This window comes from Salvia splendens, chromosome 18 (assembly GCF_004379255.2).
Source record: "Salvia splendens isolate huo1 chromosome 18, SspV2, whole genome shotgun sequence".
Lineage (NCBI taxonomy): Eukaryota > Viridiplantae > Streptophyta > Magnoliopsida > Lamiales > Lamiaceae > Salvia > Salvia splendens.
In genome coordinates this window covers 4948262-4968440 of record NC_056049.1, presented here as the reverse complement: position 1 = coordinate 4968440, position 20179 = coordinate 4948262, and the positions used below count along the sequence as shown (strand labels likewise).

At 37.1% G+C, this 20179-nt stretch overlaps 1 protein-coding gene across 5 annotated transcripts; it reads right to left on the bottom strand.

The window, feature by feature from the left end:
* Positions 1 to 994: 994 nt before the first annotated feature.
* On the bottom strand, positions 995 to 19489 carry LOC121777384 (helicase protein MOM1-like). 5 transcript variants are annotated; one of them, XM_042174630.1, is made up of 23 exons: positions 19375 to 19488; positions 19060 to 19099; positions 18390 to 18906; positions 17737 to 18013; positions 16507 to 16588; positions 15347 to 15492; positions 14875 to 15068; positions 14604 to 14731; positions 14273 to 14530; positions 11756 to 11893; positions 10364 to 10615; positions 10001 to 10141; positions 9612 to 9923; positions 9120 to 9296; positions 8042 to 8963; positions 7719 to 7906; positions 5469 to 5573; positions 3895 to 5196; positions 3109 to 3453; positions 2737 to 3033; positions 2431 to 2653; positions 1539 to 2087; positions 995 to 1469 (listed from the first exon to the last, which is right to left on the bottom strand). In XM_042174630.1, the coding sequence occupies exons 3-23, from the start codon at positions 18874 to 18876 to the stop codon at positions 1399 to 1401; spliced, it is 6594 nt and encodes a 2197-aa protein (XP_042030564.1). In that variant the 5' UTR covers positions 18877 to 18906; positions 19060 to 19099; positions 19375 to 19488; the 3' UTR covers positions 995 to 1398. The 5 variants fall into 5 exon arrangements, with proteins under 5 accessions (XP_042030564.1, XP_042030561.1, XP_042030562.1 ...); XM_042174627.1 differs by having other exon boundaries at positions 2737 to 3453; XM_042174628.1 differs by lacking the exon at positions 19060 to 19099 and having other exon boundaries at positions 2737 to 3453; positions 19375 to 19489.
* Between the last annotated feature and the right edge of the window lie 690 nt (positions 19490 to 20179).

The following is a 20179-nucleotide window of genomic DNA, read 5'->3' as shown; positions in this document are numbered from 1 at the left end:
AAAAAACAGCTAAAAGACCATTGACAAGATCCAAGTCCAAGGTCCTGACAGGGGGCCTCGGAGTCGACGTGCGCATGTGGGTTTTACAACCTATTTTTGTGCACAATAGCTATTACATAATTTAGCCTCAAATACAAGTTTAATGAAGATGCTAAAACCAATATGAAAGTAATTCATGTACATTAATTAATCTTCTTTATTATTGTCACCAACTTTAATCTACTGATTTTGGAATCCAATTAAAAAACATAAATATAACACAGAATATCTATTCGGAACGCAGATCAATTATCATTGAATTTCGCAATTAAAAATGGTATATCACTTATACGATATAATCAAAATACTTTAGATTCCAACAAGAACTGATAAAATTAAAAAATGAGGTTATCATATGCTCAACTATGTTACATTAATCGAATAAATAAAAGACATATCAAGAATAATCTAAAGCCTAAACCCAAATTGAGGTAGATGACTAAAATATTATATAAGTGAATTCAATTTTTGGCCCATGATTTGTGAATATCCAAATTCATGTTAATCTGAGGACCTCCTACTAAAATTCCATTTAAAGTTTTGAGGGTATTTTTGTCCAATTTTTTTTTGAAACATTGAAATAGTAACTCAAATGATATTATATTGAAGTTAATAAATCTCAAAAAATATTTTCAAACGTTATAGTCCAAAATTAATACATTAACAATCGCAGAGCAAAAAAAATATTCTCTCGTTACTCTATTACAAAAATGGCACTTAAATTGCAAGGTTATACATTGTCAGTTCTCACAAGTTACTTGTCAATTAAATTGAACAAATACGTATAGCTTGTTTGATAGCATTAAAGAATTTATGAAGGCAACAAAAATCAATTCGCAATACATATAAGATATTTGTGTGTGCAGTTAAAACTAATAATCAAAAGTTAATATGAATATATAAAGAATTCAATATTAGGACTAGGAAATATTGACAAATTTAATTGGAAGAGCCATGTCAAAAAACTGATTTTAGTTATTATTTAGATTTAAAACTTACTATTTAGTGAACAAACTAATATGAAATGTACTAGTAATTACAGAGAGATGAGGATCTAATCTTGTACTACTAATAAAGAGTTGCAAAACCCTTCCCTTCTTCTCACATGCAGGTGGTGTAGTTCCAGCAACCAGTCATAATTTGGATCCTTACATACCAATTCTTCAATCAATTTCTGTACTCTTTAACCTGGTTAGTAATTTCTCACAAAAATCTAATACTAGTAATATGATTTTCAGTGAAGCAAAAGTGATTAGGATCAAGGAGCATGTACTACAGCTTACTGAGAATAAGTCACTGAGCCACAACTTTCACAATCAAAGCAAGTGATGGCAGAATTTGAACCTCCAATTTCATATGTTACTCGTCGTCAGATAAGCAAACGACATCTGGTTCTGCAGCAGATGTTTGGCTGCCGAGTACATTATTACCTAACATTTCCAAGTCAGATTGCTCCAAGGGATGAAAAGTAGAAGGGATATCAGGTACAGGGTAGTTACCATTCTGAGGTATATAAGGTTGACGATCTGCAACTAACACTTGTTGTGTAAACCCGGGGGGTGGATGAGGCAGGCCTCGGAACTCATCACTGTTTTGAGCAACCAAACCTGGGGAAGGCATCCGCCAAACATTTTGTAGTGGCCCTGGTTGTGAAGGTAGCTGCACAGGCTTGGGTGATAATTGAGGTAGCCGCAGTTGAGGGGCTGGTGAACAGGTGTCAGCCGAAGTGGGTGCACCTACAGTCGGTGGTCTGCATGGTTGAAGATGAGGAGCTGCAGAACGGACCCCACCTGCTGCACGGAGGCTTGCAGGAGTGATGGCACTGATGACTGGGGGTGGTCTGGGCGAATGGCCTGAAACACGTGCTGTTGCATGTTGTATTGGATGGGTTGTAACATTACGAATGCCCACAGGGGAAGGTCTCACAGGATGTGACCGTGCTAGCTGTGGGACAGCTGGAGTTGTGGTCGGTAGAGTACGGGCAGGTTGGGAAGCTGAAATTCCAAGGGAAGGTCTAATGGAAGGCGGCAGCATGGAGCTGGGTGTACCTGCATCAAGAGCTAAGATCATTACTAACATTGACAAACACATGCCACTACATATAAGAGATTGATAGATGACTAAAAATGGACAGTTAACTAAACCAAATCCAGATCAGACAGGCTAGAGCAAATTCCAGAACTGACTGGGGAATTCCAAGTTTTGTTCCCGAGTCAACAAACCCAGATATCAACAAATAAAACCCCACAATGAATAACATTCATAAACATCCAGAATTGATTCAAAAGGCAGTTCTGAGTACATGAATTTCATCTCAGGTGACACAGTGTACACAAATAAGTGTGATAGTACTCTTAACAAAAGAAAAGAACTGGACTTCTGGTTTTATACCTTGCTGCATATTTGGCATCCCAGAAGGCTTTTCCGAACACTTCAATCTGAAAGCAGCGGCCAACATTTTACTGAGAGCAACTTTCTTCTCATTCTTGTCAATTTCATCCTTTTTCAATCTAAATTCAGCTTCGTTCTCCTTACATATCACCTCATATTTATTACGTATTTGAGAAATCATCTCCTCTATCTCCTTCTCGCAGTCAAATTTCAGCTGTGCAATCTGTTTAAAGTTGAACAACCCAATAATAAAAAAGAGAAAATAGTGAAACACAAACAATGATCAACAAGAAATTCCAGACTGACCGTCTCCACATGATGTTTTTCCAATTGTTCAGCTTCTCTATGGATCCTCTCTATCTCAATTTGAAGTGGGTCGGGTAATGAAGATGGAGATGAGTTCCAAGAAGGATAATGAGTTGGATTCAGAAGGAACCCAGGTCCATGAAGAGTGCCTGAATCTATGTCCACTTGTGGAATAGCCTGATTTGGCCGTCCTGATGTGCTCACAACTTCTTGTGGAATAGCCACATCATTCTGCCTTAGAATCTGATTTTGCTGTTGTGATGTACTCAACATCTCCTGAGTACCGGCCATATCATTCTGCGGAACAGCGTGATTAGGCCTTCCTGGTAATTCGGTATTTTGTTCATTAGCAACTACACTAGAAGGACCTACATTCAGGCGATCAGAATGCAATTCCAAAATCTCTTCAGTCTGAGGAATAGATCCAGACAAAAGAACTTCAGTTCCCTCAGGCCTTGCAGTTTGCGATGAGCTACTTTCTCGATCATTGTGTCCAGTAGCAAGCGATTGGTTACGGCTAAGAGAGATATCAACTGATAAAGAATGCCCAAAAACCACATCTACTGGAGCTTTGTTGGATGACTTGGTTGTTAAAATATTGCCAGTTATAGGTGATTCCATGAAAGGCGGCACAGGCGCTACAGAGTCGGTGGGTTCTGAAACGGCTATTTCAGTCTCCAGAGAACTTCGATTTTCTTCACCTAGTGTATCTGGGTCCTGAAGTTCAGCAGGTACCAAGTATTAGTCAGATTTATTTTGTTGGATTAATACCAATTTACTTGCAGTAGTATTAAACACATCCTTAAAAACATAGAGTTATATAGTACATAGAAAATTAAGGGAAATGGGAACTGGGGAATAAACCACTTCCATATGAACTTGGTAGTTAACGAATCAGGCATATGGGTACAGTACATTCTAGAATCTTTCACCATGTCATGGAAAGCGAAATTAGATTAAAAATTAAATATTTTCTAATAGATCTCACACTGAAGGAACCTTTATCTGATTACATGGGGTCAATTTATAAACCTACATGCATTAAAGTAGCTGTAACTGACTAAATTTGATCACCTTTAAATTTCACCTGAACGGAAGAAAAAATAGACATAGGCAGATATGAATAACTAGATAGATAGGTAGAGAAACACCACATACATTCTGTGGCAACATGTCACGACATTCTTGTGAAACTGTGGTTTGCTCCGTGCACAATGATGGCTGTCCTGAACTTTCCAGACACCGGCTGGCTACCACCCCTGGTTCACTTCTCTGTCTCATCAAATTATCAGACAACGAAGTTTTCCTTACTTCATCGGACGCCTCCTCTAATGGACAACTTAGTTCACCAGGCTGGTTGTGCCCCACAGTTTCATTAGGAACAGTCTCAGACACTAGTGGATGCTCGTCAGCAACCTGCTCCACAGGGGCAGGTTGCTTCATGGGATTAGCCTGCCTATTATTTACAGAATTCTTTGACTGGTCGAGAAGCTCTGCTTCTGGATCAATGGTTACCAATTCTTTAACAGGAGTTTCGCTGCACATTGCTTCAACTGGTGCGCCTGTGGATGAAATGGAAGGAATCAAATCACTGCATTGTCTTGAAAAACTCTTATTTGGGTTGTTGTTCTCCAGATGCTGCCCAGACTTATCCCCATCACCACCAACCTTGATGCATGTACTTGGCTTAGGGTTACCAGCATCATCATCTGATTGAGAACCAAGTGACTGATGACCATTAATAACCCTTAGTTCACTAGAGCAAGCTTTTACTTTGGCTAGCCAATAAGCTGCTTTTTGTCTCTCCTCATTGATAGCAGCTAAATTCTTTGCCTCTAGATTTTTCAGCTGTAAATCTTTTAGGATATTATTTTCTTTGATTTTATCCTTAAATTTATCATTCAAAAGCTTTAGTTTATCCATTCCCGCAGAGGCTTGACCATGTATAGACCGAATAAAGGCGCACTCCAATTTGTGGTCTGTCTCCAGTTTTACCCTTTTATCCTCCCAGGTTTGTTTCAACTCCTGGATTTTCTGTTGGTGTTCCTGTATAAGTTTCTTCATCCGCTTATCACATTTTTTCTTTATTTTCTTGATCTCATCATTATCTGTTTCACTAGCACCAGCTTTATTTTTCAGCCCCACTTTCAGCTGTGAATTGGCAGATTTTTCTCCCATCTCCTGTTCCGCACTTTCCTCTAGATATGATGAACAGTGTAACTCCCTCTCATTAGCATTTGATGCCCCCCTGCTGAAGTCTTCTTCAGATAATAAGCAATATCTGTTCAAGCGTGTAATGTTGTCTGAGCACTGCAAATACAACCTCTTGAGAGACCGCATCTTTGAATAAACTGAGCTGGCTTCTTCTTCAGTGCATTGATAGTCCAGAAGTTGTTTTGCCAACATGAGTGTTTCCTTCTTATCAACCTTTTGTTTTGTGATAGATGCTGCAACCCAACACTGACAGAACAACATATAATCAAATCTATTGAGTAAGCAAAGTCATAAACTAATACAGTCTAGTTTTCTTATTCGTTTACTATTGCAAAATGTTATTTACTTTATACTAGGTATGAAAATCCAGGTACTGCTATAGTCTTATTCCCTCAAGTATCAATCACTGGCAAAACCAGATTATTTTCAGCTGCATAATCTAACAGTTTAGCCATAAGATGGATGGTATTAGATTGTTTTACACGATAGTTAATAATATATCCAGGAAAGGAACTTACCAAAGAAATTTGAAAAGCCTGCACGATTGATGTTGGGCTGCTACTGACATGATGATTCTTGATCACATATTCCAAAAATAATTCAGCCACCTGACTGACATTGTCCTGCATTTCCATGCATGTGCACAAATAACAGGGAGTAAATAAACTAAGGTGATATATATCTGAAATATACTATTTGATCTAGCTAGAACAATTATCATGAAACTTGATAACGAAATAATGGAATCTATGTTTCCATTTTCACACTTCAGTCTATTAACGTTCTTCGATACATCACATGTGAAACTTCACATATCTAGTTCTGGCCAGCTGTTCTCTACATTATTAATATTATTTCATTTTATCATTAATAATATAGGCATCCGTTCATCCCAATGCATTAGGCCTCTCAAACCAGTGACTGCATGCATTGCTGGTCTAATGACTTCAATTTATAACAGAAAAGAGCATACGCACTTACTGAGGTAAATTCTTTAATGTAGAGATCAACAGAAAATGTACAGATTTAGGTAGCAAGAAGCAATTCACTTCTGAAGGTGTAAAGATACAGTACTATTTGGATTGTGTAATAAACCAATAAAGAAAAATTGTTAAGAATCCCCAACACAATCCCATGTTATAATGGTACTCCCTCCGTCCCAACTTAGTTCAGTCAAAACTTTTGGGCACGAAGATTAAGAAATTGTGTTGAAAAGTAGGAGAGAGGAGAGAGGAGAAAGTAGGAAAGATAAAGAAAGAGTAAAGTAGGTGATGAGATAAAGTAAGAATGATTGGATGTTTTGTTTTTTTGTCAAAAAAGGAAATGACTCAACTTAGTTGGGACATCCCAAAAAGGAACACGACTGAACTTAGTTGGAACAGAGGGAGTAATAAATTATGTAGTAATAAGTGAGGATAGATTTCAAGTTGGTTCGTGAAGGTCCCAGTACTACCCTAGAAATGGCAGAGCTAATAATCAAACATTCGCATGATACATTATTACTGCACCAACTCTCGCTCCCACTCGCAAGAAACAAGATCTGTCATGCCAGTTGACAACTCTACCACAAAAACAGTTTTTCTCATGGATCTAGAATCACACAGTTTTTCTCATTCGCAAGGGAGTATAAATAGAAAGTTTATGACTCTGCTATAGGGAGCGATGTAAACGAGTCTAGTTGATTGCTTCTGTATCCTTTGAACTCATAAGAAGGTGATTTGTTTCGTTCATTCAAGTATATGGCAGTAAAAAACTTGCATCTTCTTGCTTCGCCTTCAGTGCTGTTAGGGTCGCGGGGCGAAGGGGCGACGGGGCGAGAGACCCACGAATCGGGGCGCCAGAATAGCCGAATGATGATTATATTTGTGTCTCTTTTATAAGTTTGTTGCTTGAATGTTTATCACATCAAATAAATCTACATACATCATTACTCCATATCACATCTGAATATGGACCCACGAATCAAGGCGTACTATTAGCCTAATTAAGCTATATCTATACTTTTAATACAGGTTAATGAAATACATTGTGTGAAAATGACTTCTTGGTGTGAAAGTACCATTTTCTAGATTATTTATCAATTATGTAGTAATATTTAAAGTTATTTAATCAATATAATGAATATTTTAATTAAAAAAAACTAAAATTTTTACTTTTCTAACTTGTAGAGTGGGTAAAAAAAGAATTATTGAGTAATAAAATAACTGCACTAACTAATGCATTGGAATCGATACAGACTCTAACAACACTGTTCGCCTTGCAAAAGATAATTCTGCATTCACCAAGTGAGCAGTGATATGATACAGATCAGCCAATTCAAGTTCATTGGGTGCAGATGGATATTGGGATGAGAATTGAGGATGAATCAGTAAGTTAATAGGTTGGTTAGTTATTCAATGATTCTAGTTGCCTAGATAGAATCAGACTTCATCAGGGTGGGTGCTTAGGACCTAAGGTTTTATTTTCTTAACTACGAATAGGAGGGATAGGAAAGTTGTTTCTGGACCAAGACTGGACAGGAGATATTCCTGAGGATTGAGGAAACAGATCAGCTTTTACTCTTGCTTCATCAAGCAGAAATGTTAGGCTTATAATTTTCTTTCTCACAGTTGTTTCTCTCCTGGCTAGTAGGTCGTAATATGCCCTTGACTCTATTATATGCAAATTGAAATGGAATTAGTACCCACTTTCCGGGGCTTGCAGCCGTGCAGAAAACCATAGTTAAATAGTGCACCTGAAAGACTGAAGATTAAAGTTAAGAGTTGCACCGGAAGTTTAAGATTTTGGCACAGTGTCTTCATCTCTCTCAGCAGAACACCATGGATGCTTTGCTGGTCATCGCATGATTCGGTTCCTTCCTTCGAAGCAGCACTTACAGCAACCTCAGCACCCAATGAGCTCTGACCATCTCTATGGAAATTTTCAGATTGATTACAGGATTTGGTTGCAGAAGACCCTGAATCACCACAAGAAATTCTTAGTGCTTAGGGGGAGTCTGAACTACAAAATGCTTGTCCAAAGGACTACAAACTTCTTAATGGCACAAATGCCATTCACTAGTGAAGTGAAGATGTCCAGGCTTAACCATTACCATTGTCAGATATGGTGGCTTGAGCTGTCACTGATTCAACTTGAGAAGAGGCTGGACCCAAACTTTCATTCACCATCTTTCTACGTTTGTTTGCCATGTTATCTTTCTCAGCTTCTGGATTGCTAGGAGATCCTTCCCAGTAATGGACCCTCTTACGATTCCGTGGACTAGGGCTTTTTAAATGTTTCCACAGTGGATTTTTTCCATCAAACAAGTTTTTCCAAAACACATGAGGCACTTCTCTATCTTCCAACTGAACTTTTGACTCGCCAAACATTAGATTATTTGTGCTATAGCTTCCACCATCTAATTTAGCTTCTGAGATGACAAAATTTGAATCAATATTTTCAAATTTTTCAGAAAGTATGACATGAAACTCCTTGGTAACTTCATCCAAAAGTGACTGCCCAGACGAAAAGTTTAATGCCAGACTAGAGTTGCTATTGGCATGATATTCGTCTAACTTTCTGAACAGATTTTCAGCACCCCAGGATAGCAGATTATTACTAGTGCTTCGGCTGAAATTTTGTGGATTGTGATCAAGATTTATGTTCTGCTTTGCAAGCACTAGGGCTCTTTCTTCAATAGTGAAAGAAGAATATAACCTAAAAACTTTGACCTGCTCAGCTTTTGAATCAATTGATATCTTTCTCAGCGCCTTCAAGTCGTTTGCCGGATTCCAGTCACTATCATATATGACAACGACATCCAATGATGAAAGTTTAATGGTTGAAGAACAAGCACGGTTTTCTAACAGAAAAACAAACTGTCCAGCTTCCTTCTTATTAAACCGGTTCACGGCAGCTTGCTTATCAAAATGGGCCATTGCAGCATCAACCCGTTCATATGCATTTAAACCGAATCTTCGGTTTACAGAATCACTCAATATATTTCCAGAAGTTAGCGGTTCTAAGACAATCGGCTGCAGTATAACAGTACAAATAAATTATTATCATAAGATTCATAACAAAGCAAATGGGAAGTCCTATTGCTACCAGTATTGTAAAATGCACAAATATCCAAAAGTATAAATAGGTGAAGAAGAAGCTAGCACTGAAAGGAAACTACTGCACATTACCTGAAAAAGTATTAGTACTCGTAAACCTCGCCTCTTAATCTCATTGAGCATCACATCAACAAGTTGCAATTTGCCACTTGCTTTTATCCCAATATCCAAAATCTCATTAGCAGGAAGCTTGTCAGCAATCAAGCGCGCTTGTACAGAAGTGTCCACAAGATAAGGGTGGTGGCAGCACTACAAGCAATTAAAACATATCAGACTAAACAATTTTTGCAAGGTAAGACGTAAATAGGTTGGCTGATTGCAGTCATCTAGACAAGTCCAGTATGAACTATTAGCAGTCCCAATGAGAGGATTTTGTCAACCATAAAATAATGAAAACAACTATTTTCCTTTGTGGGAGAAAAATAATAATGGTCACAAAAACATGCATAAGGAAAAGCACATGATATGTCAGAACACTTTCTCCATCGTGTGTGTAAAGAGTCTCTTAAAGGAACAAGGTGAACATATGTAGTAATCAAACCAGATAAATACAACAGAACAAACCTTTCGAACCGTTAGAAGAATTTTTGGGAGGACGCCAAAAGGGTCCTTTCTTAAATAAGAGCAAAGAACATTAGAGTGGGAAAGAAGTGTATCACAATAATGTTCAAGCTGGAGATTTGACATCTGAACCGGGACCCAGTACTCAATGAACTTAGATACTTGAGAAGGTCGTCCATACGCAATAAAACGGGACAATCTGTCTTTCAATTTACTAAGGTTATCATTTGTTTCAGGCTTCAGGGTCCTCAGTTTGTCAAAATCACTATCCGGTTCAACCAAGGATAGGATTTTAATGTAGTCAGATGTTACATCCTGAGGCGTAGAAGTACATTAGACACAATATTGTTGTACAATAAACCAAAATATCAAGACCACAAAGAAGAACATACCTTTAGCGGACCACTAACAAGGAGAATTCTCATGTCTGTTGAGAGTATCTTAATTCGTTCATGTTCATCTGCAATCCGTGAGTGCTGGTACTCATCAAATATAATTGCTTTCCATTTTATGATTTTCAAAATCTCTAAATCCTGCATGATAGCCAAAACATGTACTGAATTACAGCATGTTTAATTAATACATTTCCAGTACATTGAAAACCAGATAAAAATGCTACTGACCAAATAAGGACAGTTAGACTTCTACTGATTACAGAATTATTTTTATTTTGTTTTCTTTAGGAGACCTGGTTACCAATCAGATGGAGAGACACTCAAAACTAGAAGGGAACTTTGGCGAAATGATATCCATACCTCTAAAAGAGCTTCTACAGATGACAGGAGTACTTGGACTATCGTTTGACCTCCTTCATCATAAAATTCTGATGCTCTAATCCTGTTCCTTGTATCACTGCTTCCACTGTATACAACTACGTCAACAGATGGTACCAGTTGTTCAAAATTAGCTTCCCATCGAGACTGTGAGTCACAGGACGTGACAATGAGGACTGGCCAAAACGTTCCGATCATTGAATGAACTAAAAGAATAGCAGTCGTTGTTTGTTCCTGCATTCAATAAATTTAATAAGTAAACTTTTGCACTTGATTACTGAAGCTTCACCTCCCAACAGCAAGAGGATAAGTGTATCACTGCCATCGACAGCAGGCAGCAAGGACGGTATTGATGCGCAAAAGGTAAAATAAATTTCACATAAACCATAGAAAGGAAGGAGGTAACCATCAGTCAGAATTGAACGTTATAGGTAGATAATGAAATGGTTGACATGCAAACACATAAAGATAGCCTAATTGGGTGTGTAACCCTCAATAGCCTAATTGGGTGTGTAACCCTCAATGAAAGCTTTAAAACTTTAAATCATAGACACAATTTTTCACTTGGCACTGTGTTTTTTTCTAGAAGATGGAACAAATTGACAAGCACCATAGAATTGGACAAACTGTTTGTTGCTAAAAGATTTTTACCTGATTGGTGGTGTGAGCATAAAGATGCATTTTTGAGGTTTAACTTTCTACGGAGAACGTCTCACAAAAAAATACTCTGTGTTGAGCGTTTTTAAAAATATAGAAAACAAAATCGAAATCAATGTAGACGGAGAACAATGGAATTTCCACTTACTACTTTATGCTTCAAGTGTCCTAATTCATTAGGAAGAGATGCATGCAAACCAACAATTGATAAACATATACTCCCTCCGTCCCATAAAAATATGTGCACTTTCCATTTCCGTCCGTCCCACAAAAATATGTACACTCCATTTTTGGAAAGTTATCCCAATTTATTACCCCTATACATCAACTTATTTACAACTTATACCACCATTAAACACTAATAATAATGTGGGTCCCACTATCAACTGACACTACTTTAACTACCTTCTCCTCCTCTCTCTTACTTTACCAATTTTGTCTTAATTCCCGTGCCATATCAATTGACCATATTTTTATGGGACGGAGGGAGTATGTTTTGAACATTTTTAAGTATTACAGGAAACTGACCGAATACAAGTTATTATGTCTGAAATCATAAAACAAGGTAAAAAGGCATAACGCTTCCATCTGTGGCATAAAAGGCCAACAGCACAGCACTCAAATGTAATAACATGGAGGCAACCAAACATACATAAATTAGTCAATGAAAAAGCCTATTATTGAAATGGCTTGATTGTTGACACTGAAAAAACTCACCTGAATCTGATCATCAAAAACAACAGCATTTGGGCATTTGAACAAGTATTCACGCAGTTTATTCACATTTTTCAATATGTGTGTTTCTTTTAAGTGACCCGGAAACTCAGAATATCTGACAATTGATTCTGGGTAAGGCTGCATTTGAACCAAAGAAAACAACATTAGGCATTTATCACTTATCATGCACTATAAGCAGACTAGAAACCACATATATTATCATTGCACAATATGTTATAAATGATCACCAACCAGAAATTACTGTAGATTTCATATCTAACTCATTTACCAAATTGTGGTTCATGTATGTTATTTTCAGCTATAACTATGTTATGCGAATTTCTGTGCATAATGAAAATCACATTCCCATGTTTCAAGTCAGGTCAGAGAAATAAAGAAGGATCGCAACAAAAGACTAAGGGACGTTTACTTTTCAGAATTGGCATAGATAGATCATAAAATAGTATAGGCTAATCCATTGTTTCTATGATGTATTGGAACTTTGAGATATTGCGAGCCCAAGATAATTTTTATCTTTGAGCTAATTTTGTTCAATTCATATCCCAATCATGCATCTTATCAATCATGAAAAGAAAATGCCTCCTGAAATCAGAAGATTAGCCACCTAGCTCTGAAGCACTGCAATAGGGTCTGGAACAGTGTTGTCAAAATGTCGTTTGGGTCGCTCGGGTAGCCAGGGTCGCAGCCAGCACCGCCCCAACTTGGGTGGGTTGATCGAGATACGGGGTCGCGGCTGGGACGACGGGGGCGATTGGGTCGAGCCGGAGTCGATACTGTGTAGGGATGTCAATCGGGCCGGCCCATCGGGTTGCGGGCCGGTCCTACTCGGGTTGCGGGTCAATCGGGTGCGGGCTAATCGGTTGTGAATTCTTTCGGGTTGTAAACGCTCAACTCTAACCCTAAAAGCTCGGGTTTCGGGCTAGCCCAGCGGGTTAATCGGTTTGCTACCGATAAGATTAACATGCGATCAATCCAATAAATAATGATGAAAATTAGTTATATTCATAAAATGTAAAATTTTTAATTAAGATAAATTTGAGATATATGGTCAAACTCAATCATAAACATGATCAAATACTAATATTTGAGATATTTCGTGAAATTTTAATGCATGTTTTAGAAATTTAAATATTTTTTAAGTGAATTTGAAGTTTTTAATTTATTTATCAATTATTATATTAATAAAAATTCAATATATAATTTGTATATTTAATATAAAATTGGAAGTTATTTTTGTAGTTATCTATATTAAAAAATTAATCAATGAAGTGTCGAATTAGGAGTAAAAAATAGAATAATAGAAATTTTATCGGGTTTTCGGGCCAGCCCATCGGGTTTTCGGGTCTAGCCCTAACGGGACTCGGGTTAATCGGGTGCGGGCTAATCGGGTTTTAATTTTATCGGGCTAGAAATTTCCAGCCCTAACCCTATAAATTTGGCGGGCTATTCAGGCCAGCCCACGAGTTGCGGGCTACATTGACATCCCTAATACTGTGGGTCGCAGTCAAGTGGAGAAGAAAGAAAATAGAAGATGAACAGTCCCTATAATATTTAAATACTCCTATACTAAATGAAATACAACTTTTACTCTCCTAGATTACATAAATGATTTAGTGGTGCGGGTTGCTGGCACGTTTTCCTATAGTAATTAATAGGCAGTCTCTCTTTCTCTCTCATTACTCATAGACAGAGTAATATTTAACACATTCTCCATCTCTGTCTTACTCGGCTCTCCATTTCTAACAAATGTTTAATTAATATTTCATAGGCAATTATGCATCTCTCTTTCTTTATAAGCTGTTGTTATATAAATACATTACCTATATTATAATAAGAGCACAAACCTATCTACAACTTAGTTATATTAATAGGGTGAAATGGTAGGTCAATAAAAATAAAAGTTCAGCGTGTTATGCAATTTTTGCACTATTACCACGTTTGATTGGTGGGGCGCACGACCCGGTCGACTCATCGCCCCGCGACCCAAAATTTCACTCAATCGCCCCGGTGCGACCCGCGACCCTAACAACACTGGTCTGGAATTCAGCTGTTAATTATCAACTGAGTAGCAATCCAACTAGTTATGTTACATCTTCACAATGTCACCACATCAATGCACCCAGCAAGAGTGCGTGATGTTCACAAAAAGTTCCAGTAGTTGAGATTCTCTGGAAGTGTCTCAAACTACAATCACAACTTTTAAAAACTGCCACACCTTCAGCAATACTAAGACAGCCAGCTCATCAATTACCTTGCAATTAAAGGCTGAGTAAGTTACAGTGTTTGGGATACACACTGCATATAAATTAGGGCGACGCATTTTATCATTCTACAAACAATTACTCCATTAATATATTTCGAAAGAACTAATCAATAGCCAATATGATGAACCAAACTATAAACCAAGATATATATATATATATATATATATATATATAGTATCCTAAAAGAAGACCCAGTATATGCTTGTAAATTATTCGGAGATTGTTCTCACACCTTATTAGCTTCTTTCTTAGCCCTCCCTCGACGAATCTCATAGTTCCTCCGAAGGTCCTGACCTAGGGTTGAGACTAGGAAGTTGGCATTATCCAACTCCCATGTAGCATGGTCATAATTAAGGCCACGCCATTTCACAAGCCACTCATATTCGCACGCCCAAATATCAGAAGTAGATGCTACATAAACATTATCTTGTATAGGTCTTTTCCCCAATAAACGATGTGGCACCATCCAGTCTGCATTCCATTGGACAACCTGCAGGTATGATACAAAAGATGGAATTAGATGTTATCATTCTGCTTAGACTTTTAAGCAAAAAGTGAATTACCTGATCCTTTTCAAGAAAGTTGGATACAAGACAGGGGTTTTCAAGAAGCAGTTGTTTCTCTGGAACCCAGTGGTTGTGAACATGAGCAAGCCCGCGATATTTAACAAGAAACTGTTTCTGCTGAACTCCTAAATCCAGCATCAAGCATTACAAGTCAAAACCATAAAATAGCTAGAAATGTAACTAGATGACTTGACAACATGTGATATCATATATTAATTGAGTCTAATAGTTATATTCTCAATGTTATATATTGATGAACATGCCAAACCTTTAACATTTGGAACCTCCAGTTCTCTGACGTCCCAAACTGACTCAATTCCATCCGACACGGAGTGCACACCAAATAAAAGCTTTTTCTTTACACACTGGGGACAGTGCCAAACACCAGGCGGAACATCAGTAAGAGGGGGATCTAGGCAATAAAGATGGTAGCAATTCATGCAACTTTTCCCCTCACAACACCTGCAAAAATGCATATTTATCAAACCACATTAGCAGGTGGATGTTAACAAAAGGTTTTAAAAAATGAACAAAACAAAAAGAACACAAAAACAAACAAAAAGGTCCATGAGTTCATGTCCATACAAATAGAAGTCCTGTTGACAGAAAGCTACTGTCAATTGCAAACTAATTAGTGCCTTGGAAAGTGAAAACAACTGAAGTCTTAAGTGTATAAGGATGCAATTTCAATATCAGAAGCATACTATTATGAGAGAGCCAGACAACAATGTTTTACCCACAGGAGATCTCCATCTTTGCTGCACAAACTACACAGTTTTCCGGCACCATCTGTATGAGAATCTGCATGCCTCTTGGTCAATGGATGTCCACAAGCAAATTCCACTGTAGATTCCAAGCTCGCAGCAGCTCCACGATCACTTCTGGCCTAATGTCCATAGCATTTCAAGAAAATACCATATCAGAATGACTAACATCAGCAATGCATAACTGAGATAACTCAATGCCTTCTTTTCTCAATGCACAATGCAGCCACTGAGCTGCTGAGAAATGGAGAAACTAACATGGCGAATTACAGAAGTCAAGTCAGACTTCTTTACGAATTTTTTTCGTTTACAAATTCAAAAGATATATAGTTGCTAGTTCCAGTGTGAAGAAAATTAAACTTCCTTTTGATGCATTAGACAATTCAACATGACAAGAAACCCCCAATTCTAGTAAATTATCAACTAAAAGAGGCTATTTATCTACTTCATCGATGTAGGATTTATTTTTTTATGGGATGCAAAAGCTCATTCACAAAATGCCAACAGCCTGACCGTCATGCATAGAATCCATAGAGAACAACATCAAGAAACAAGTTTATTCCTACTCATAAAACAAAAAGGCAATAATTCAGACTAGTTTCTACAATTAAATTAACATTCCCCTGATTAAAAAGTGTACCCAAAAGATTTAAGACTCCTCAGATGACATTTAACATCAAGATTACATATGTTATAAAGACTTCCTAACATTGATGTATATTCAATTTACCAAACAAAATTATTTGGGAATTACAACAGGACATTAGTTTACATGAACTGAAGAAAAGCTTTTCCTATGACCGGAGTCAATATTCATTCAAAAACTCTAAGAGCTGTTATACAATATTTCAAGTACACCTCGACTGAGTTCAGCGCAATCACACACTTCAGTGGCATACAGTAATTGTGGTGTAGTACATTTCCATGCCTTGGTACACTTGCATCAAACGGTAAAGATCTATGAAAGGAACGCTATTTTAGCACAACCAGAATGTATGCAGACTCTTGATCTGGCTATGCAGTTAAAATGTTACAGTACATTTAAAGAAATCTCATGATAGAAAACAACTAGTGAACCCAAGAAGATCTTATAATTTTTGGTGGGTGGTATCCCACATTTTACACAAAGGACTAACCTTGCAAGTAGAAATGCCCACCAGATCATCAACCCCGGGGCCGCACGAGCAAAGTTCCTGTTCTGGAGAATCATAGCGCACCCTACACAAGAAGTCATGAATATTTTATCTCAGTAAAGGACATCTTACGTCAACTTCTTATCTTCACTCATTTTGTGTTTGGAGGAGAGGGTAATTGCACAAAAAAGACCACCTCTCATCCATCTGGTAGACTTGTACATAAGTTGTGCCAGTCTATAACAATCCTGAATTCAGTTAAAAGGCATAACTCCTTATACAAGACTTGGAAACTATGGTCAAACCAACCTTCTAATAAGCATTCTTCTTTACATTTTCATTTCCTTTTTTGTCTTTCCTACCATCAATTTATAAACCAATGGACCTTTATAACCAACATAGGACCACACCATTAACCTTGAAAATGGTAGAATTATAGAATCCAAGTCAAACATAACGTGACTGATGAGGCATAGAGTGTGATGAGCCAATTACTGGTGCTCCTTGAGCTTCCAATCCAGCACATTCGCACTAGCTAAAAAGACATTTACCTTTCACAAATAGGTCCGCACAAAATTGGAAATGCAACCTAGATGATGAGCAGCATGCTATGTTTTAACTTAAGAAATAATTAGTTTTATAATTATTTTTAGCATTATTGTTCCAAATTATTTCCTATATGAGAAGAAACTGCATGCTATGTTTGAACTTAAGACTTTCCAGAAAATCTAGGTGGAATATTCCAGTAAGCCATCAACCACAAATCTAGGGCAAACAATAGAAGGATAGGGATACAGTAATTGTGCAATGATAATGGATTCTCACAACTCATGGATATTAGAATTTAGAAGAAACCCAAGCGAATACTTCTTTACCAGACTATGCGTAAAAGCCTCTTTCACATAGGCACACATCCCTCACCAGCACATAATCTTGTGTAGAACATCATAAGTCCTAATTTACAATCATGAGATTGTCATTTTTTTTTAAATAACATTTCCTCACACCTCATTCCCATCCATCTATGATGAACCTATGAAAATCACATAAACAATGGTAATAATGAATGATTGGAAAGACAACCACTTTAACTGGTGACCATTTACAGCAACATTCTATAGAATGTTAACAGAAAATATTTTACTACGGTCATAATGTGCCACCCGTGAGCAGTAAAATCTTAAAGAAAATTAGGTTGTCGGGCATAAACATGAGTAAGAAGTTGAGTTGCACCTTTTGCTTTTAGAGCATAGAAGACAGGTTCCGTCTAGATTGCAATTTCCACACACTCGAGATGCTGATGCAGCATCCACAAGGATGCCATTTTCAATATCTGTTTCATAGTCTCTTAAAGCTGAATCTGGAAGAGCTCCTTCAGAAACTTCATTAGTACTTCCATCATCTCCAACATCCTCGGTACCTTCCATTGGCTGAAAGCTAATACTTTTGCTGCTATTATCACTGCAAACGTCAACTGACTTCTCTGATATTTCCAGATCATCGCCACAATCTACAAATATTTAGATGAAAATGATCAAATAGGGGCATGATTCAAAATATTGAGAATAGTGTTTTTATCATCAAACTAAATACCTTTTAGCCATTTCTCAAAGTTAAAACCACAAGAACTTCATCAACCCAAAAACATAAACCGGAACAAAAAAAAGGCAAGAAGAAAATGTTTATTCAAATTTATCTAGTTATGTGATCACTAAGAATAAATAAGAATATGCAGTTGCATAGAGATTTTAGTGGTGTTTATAGCTAGTATGTTATCCCTTTTTGGATTGTCATCCCTTTTGTGTAAGATTCATATCTAGCAATTTTCTTGTTCCGTATCCAACAAAAGAGCGAGAGTGTTGTGGTGTGGAGACTGATTATTTCACCTGGCATGATTTCTTGAATTTGTTGTCTTTTGAAAAGAGACCTGAATTTCCGGGCATTCATTTTCTTTCTCTTCATGCCAACTACTTCCAGGTCAAGCTCAGGCTGCTCAGCCTTTTCAGATTCCATAGTCACCTGAATCACGGGTTTCTCTTTCTTTCTCTTCAACTTTGATAAAGGTTCTTCAGCAGATTCTTTGGAAACAGAACCGGGTGACGGTTCTTTCTTACCCCTATCAGACCTCCTCAGAGAATTTGGTGTATTACTTTTCACTAGTCTTTCTGATGTCCTCTTCATAGGAGGAGACGGTGTCATCTCCTTCTCAAGACGCTTGGATTTTCGAATACCAGAAGGGCTTTCTGCTGTCTGTCGGGCATTTGATGCTCTGCCTAGTTTTCCTGGGCTTTGCACTGATGTATCTTTGACCATATTCACTTTTTGCCTTGAACCATGTCCATCCAACTCGTCCCTACTTCTATCACTTACCATTGCCCTCGGAAACAACTATTGTTGCAGTTCCTGCGAATTAAATATTCAAACAACACGCATGAGAAAATGAGAACTAGCTAAAAAGGATAATGAACTAAATCCAACAACAGCAATTATTTTGGGATAGATTTAGCTTAATGATCTGAGCAATCCATGTTATTAAGCACCAAAGCAAGTGATAACCTTTCTCTTAAAAAAACACAGCAACTGCATTGCAATCATCCTGCCAGGAAATAAACCTAATTTAACATTATCATCATATACACTCAACTTCTCAAATTATTCAATAAAACAACGAAAGAACCCCCAATAAAATCATATACAGTTAATATGTATTCTAGTCAAATGTGTGATTGAAATAGAGACATCGGGGAAAGAGAGATAACTGAGATCGTCTCTATCCAGACATGACTTTATATAATCAGGCACACCAGTAATACAGAATTAAATAGCTCTTTGTAGCCATGAAAATTGTTAATTCGTGAAAATTCCACAGACCTTCGAAGAAGATATCATCACAGCGACGGACTTGGAGAGGGGAAGGGTTTTATTTCGAAATTTGGGAGAGAGCTCCGACCAACTTTTAGTTGGTGTATTCAAACTATACTTAAAAATTGACCGTGTTTGATTTTTTTATTCTCTCTGAAATATAAATTGAAACGGTGAATAGGATGAAAAAAATAAGAAAAGTTAAAAGAATTTAGATGGGATATAGTATTAATATAAGATATTTATTAAATTTTTTGTTAAGTTAAAATTCTTTATGCTAAACTACTATAAGATTGGTCAAACTATTTGTATTTATGGAGTAATTTTCTCGAAAAAACTTGGTTGAGTCTTTACTTTAGGCTAGAGATTTGTTTCCGTTGGGAGCTCAAATCAAAGCAAGAGCCTAAGAGCATTCACAACCGTGCTCTTGTCAACGAACACGGTTGTGGGTCTTGTCCCACTTTTTCTGCCTGCTCTTAGGCAAGAGCACAACACCCACAGTCGTGCTCTTCCGCAAGGACGAGCACAAGGGTCCCACCATTCTATTATTCAATTTAAATAAAAACATTTCCATAATATTAAAATTCATTAAAAAAATCAAAATAATATTACAAATTACAAATAAAATAAAAATTACATAATTAAAATCCTAAAAAATAAAATTTACATAATTAAAATACTAAAAATTAAAAATTACATAATTAAACTCCTACAAATTAAAAATTACATAATTAAACTCCTAAAAATTAAAAATTACATAATTAAAGGCTAAAAATACCCCCGTGGAATGCTATTCATCCGGCGGCATTACCCC

Bases quoted from the DNA above. Each gene is read 5' to 3' on its own strand.
- LOC121777384 (XM_042174628.1), bottom strand. From the start codon at position 18,876: ATGGTAAGTGATAGAAGTAGGGACGAGTTGGATGGACATGGTTCAAGG. The intron at 11,894-14,272 runs GTGTGAGAACAA...GTTCAAATGCAG, and splicing joins CTAAGAAAGAAGCTAATAAG to CCTTACCCAGAATCAATTGT. The intron at 5,574-7,718 runs GTGCAACTCTTA...ATGGAAATGCAG, and splicing joins GCCAAAATCTTAAACTTCCG to GACAATGTCAGTCAGGTGGC.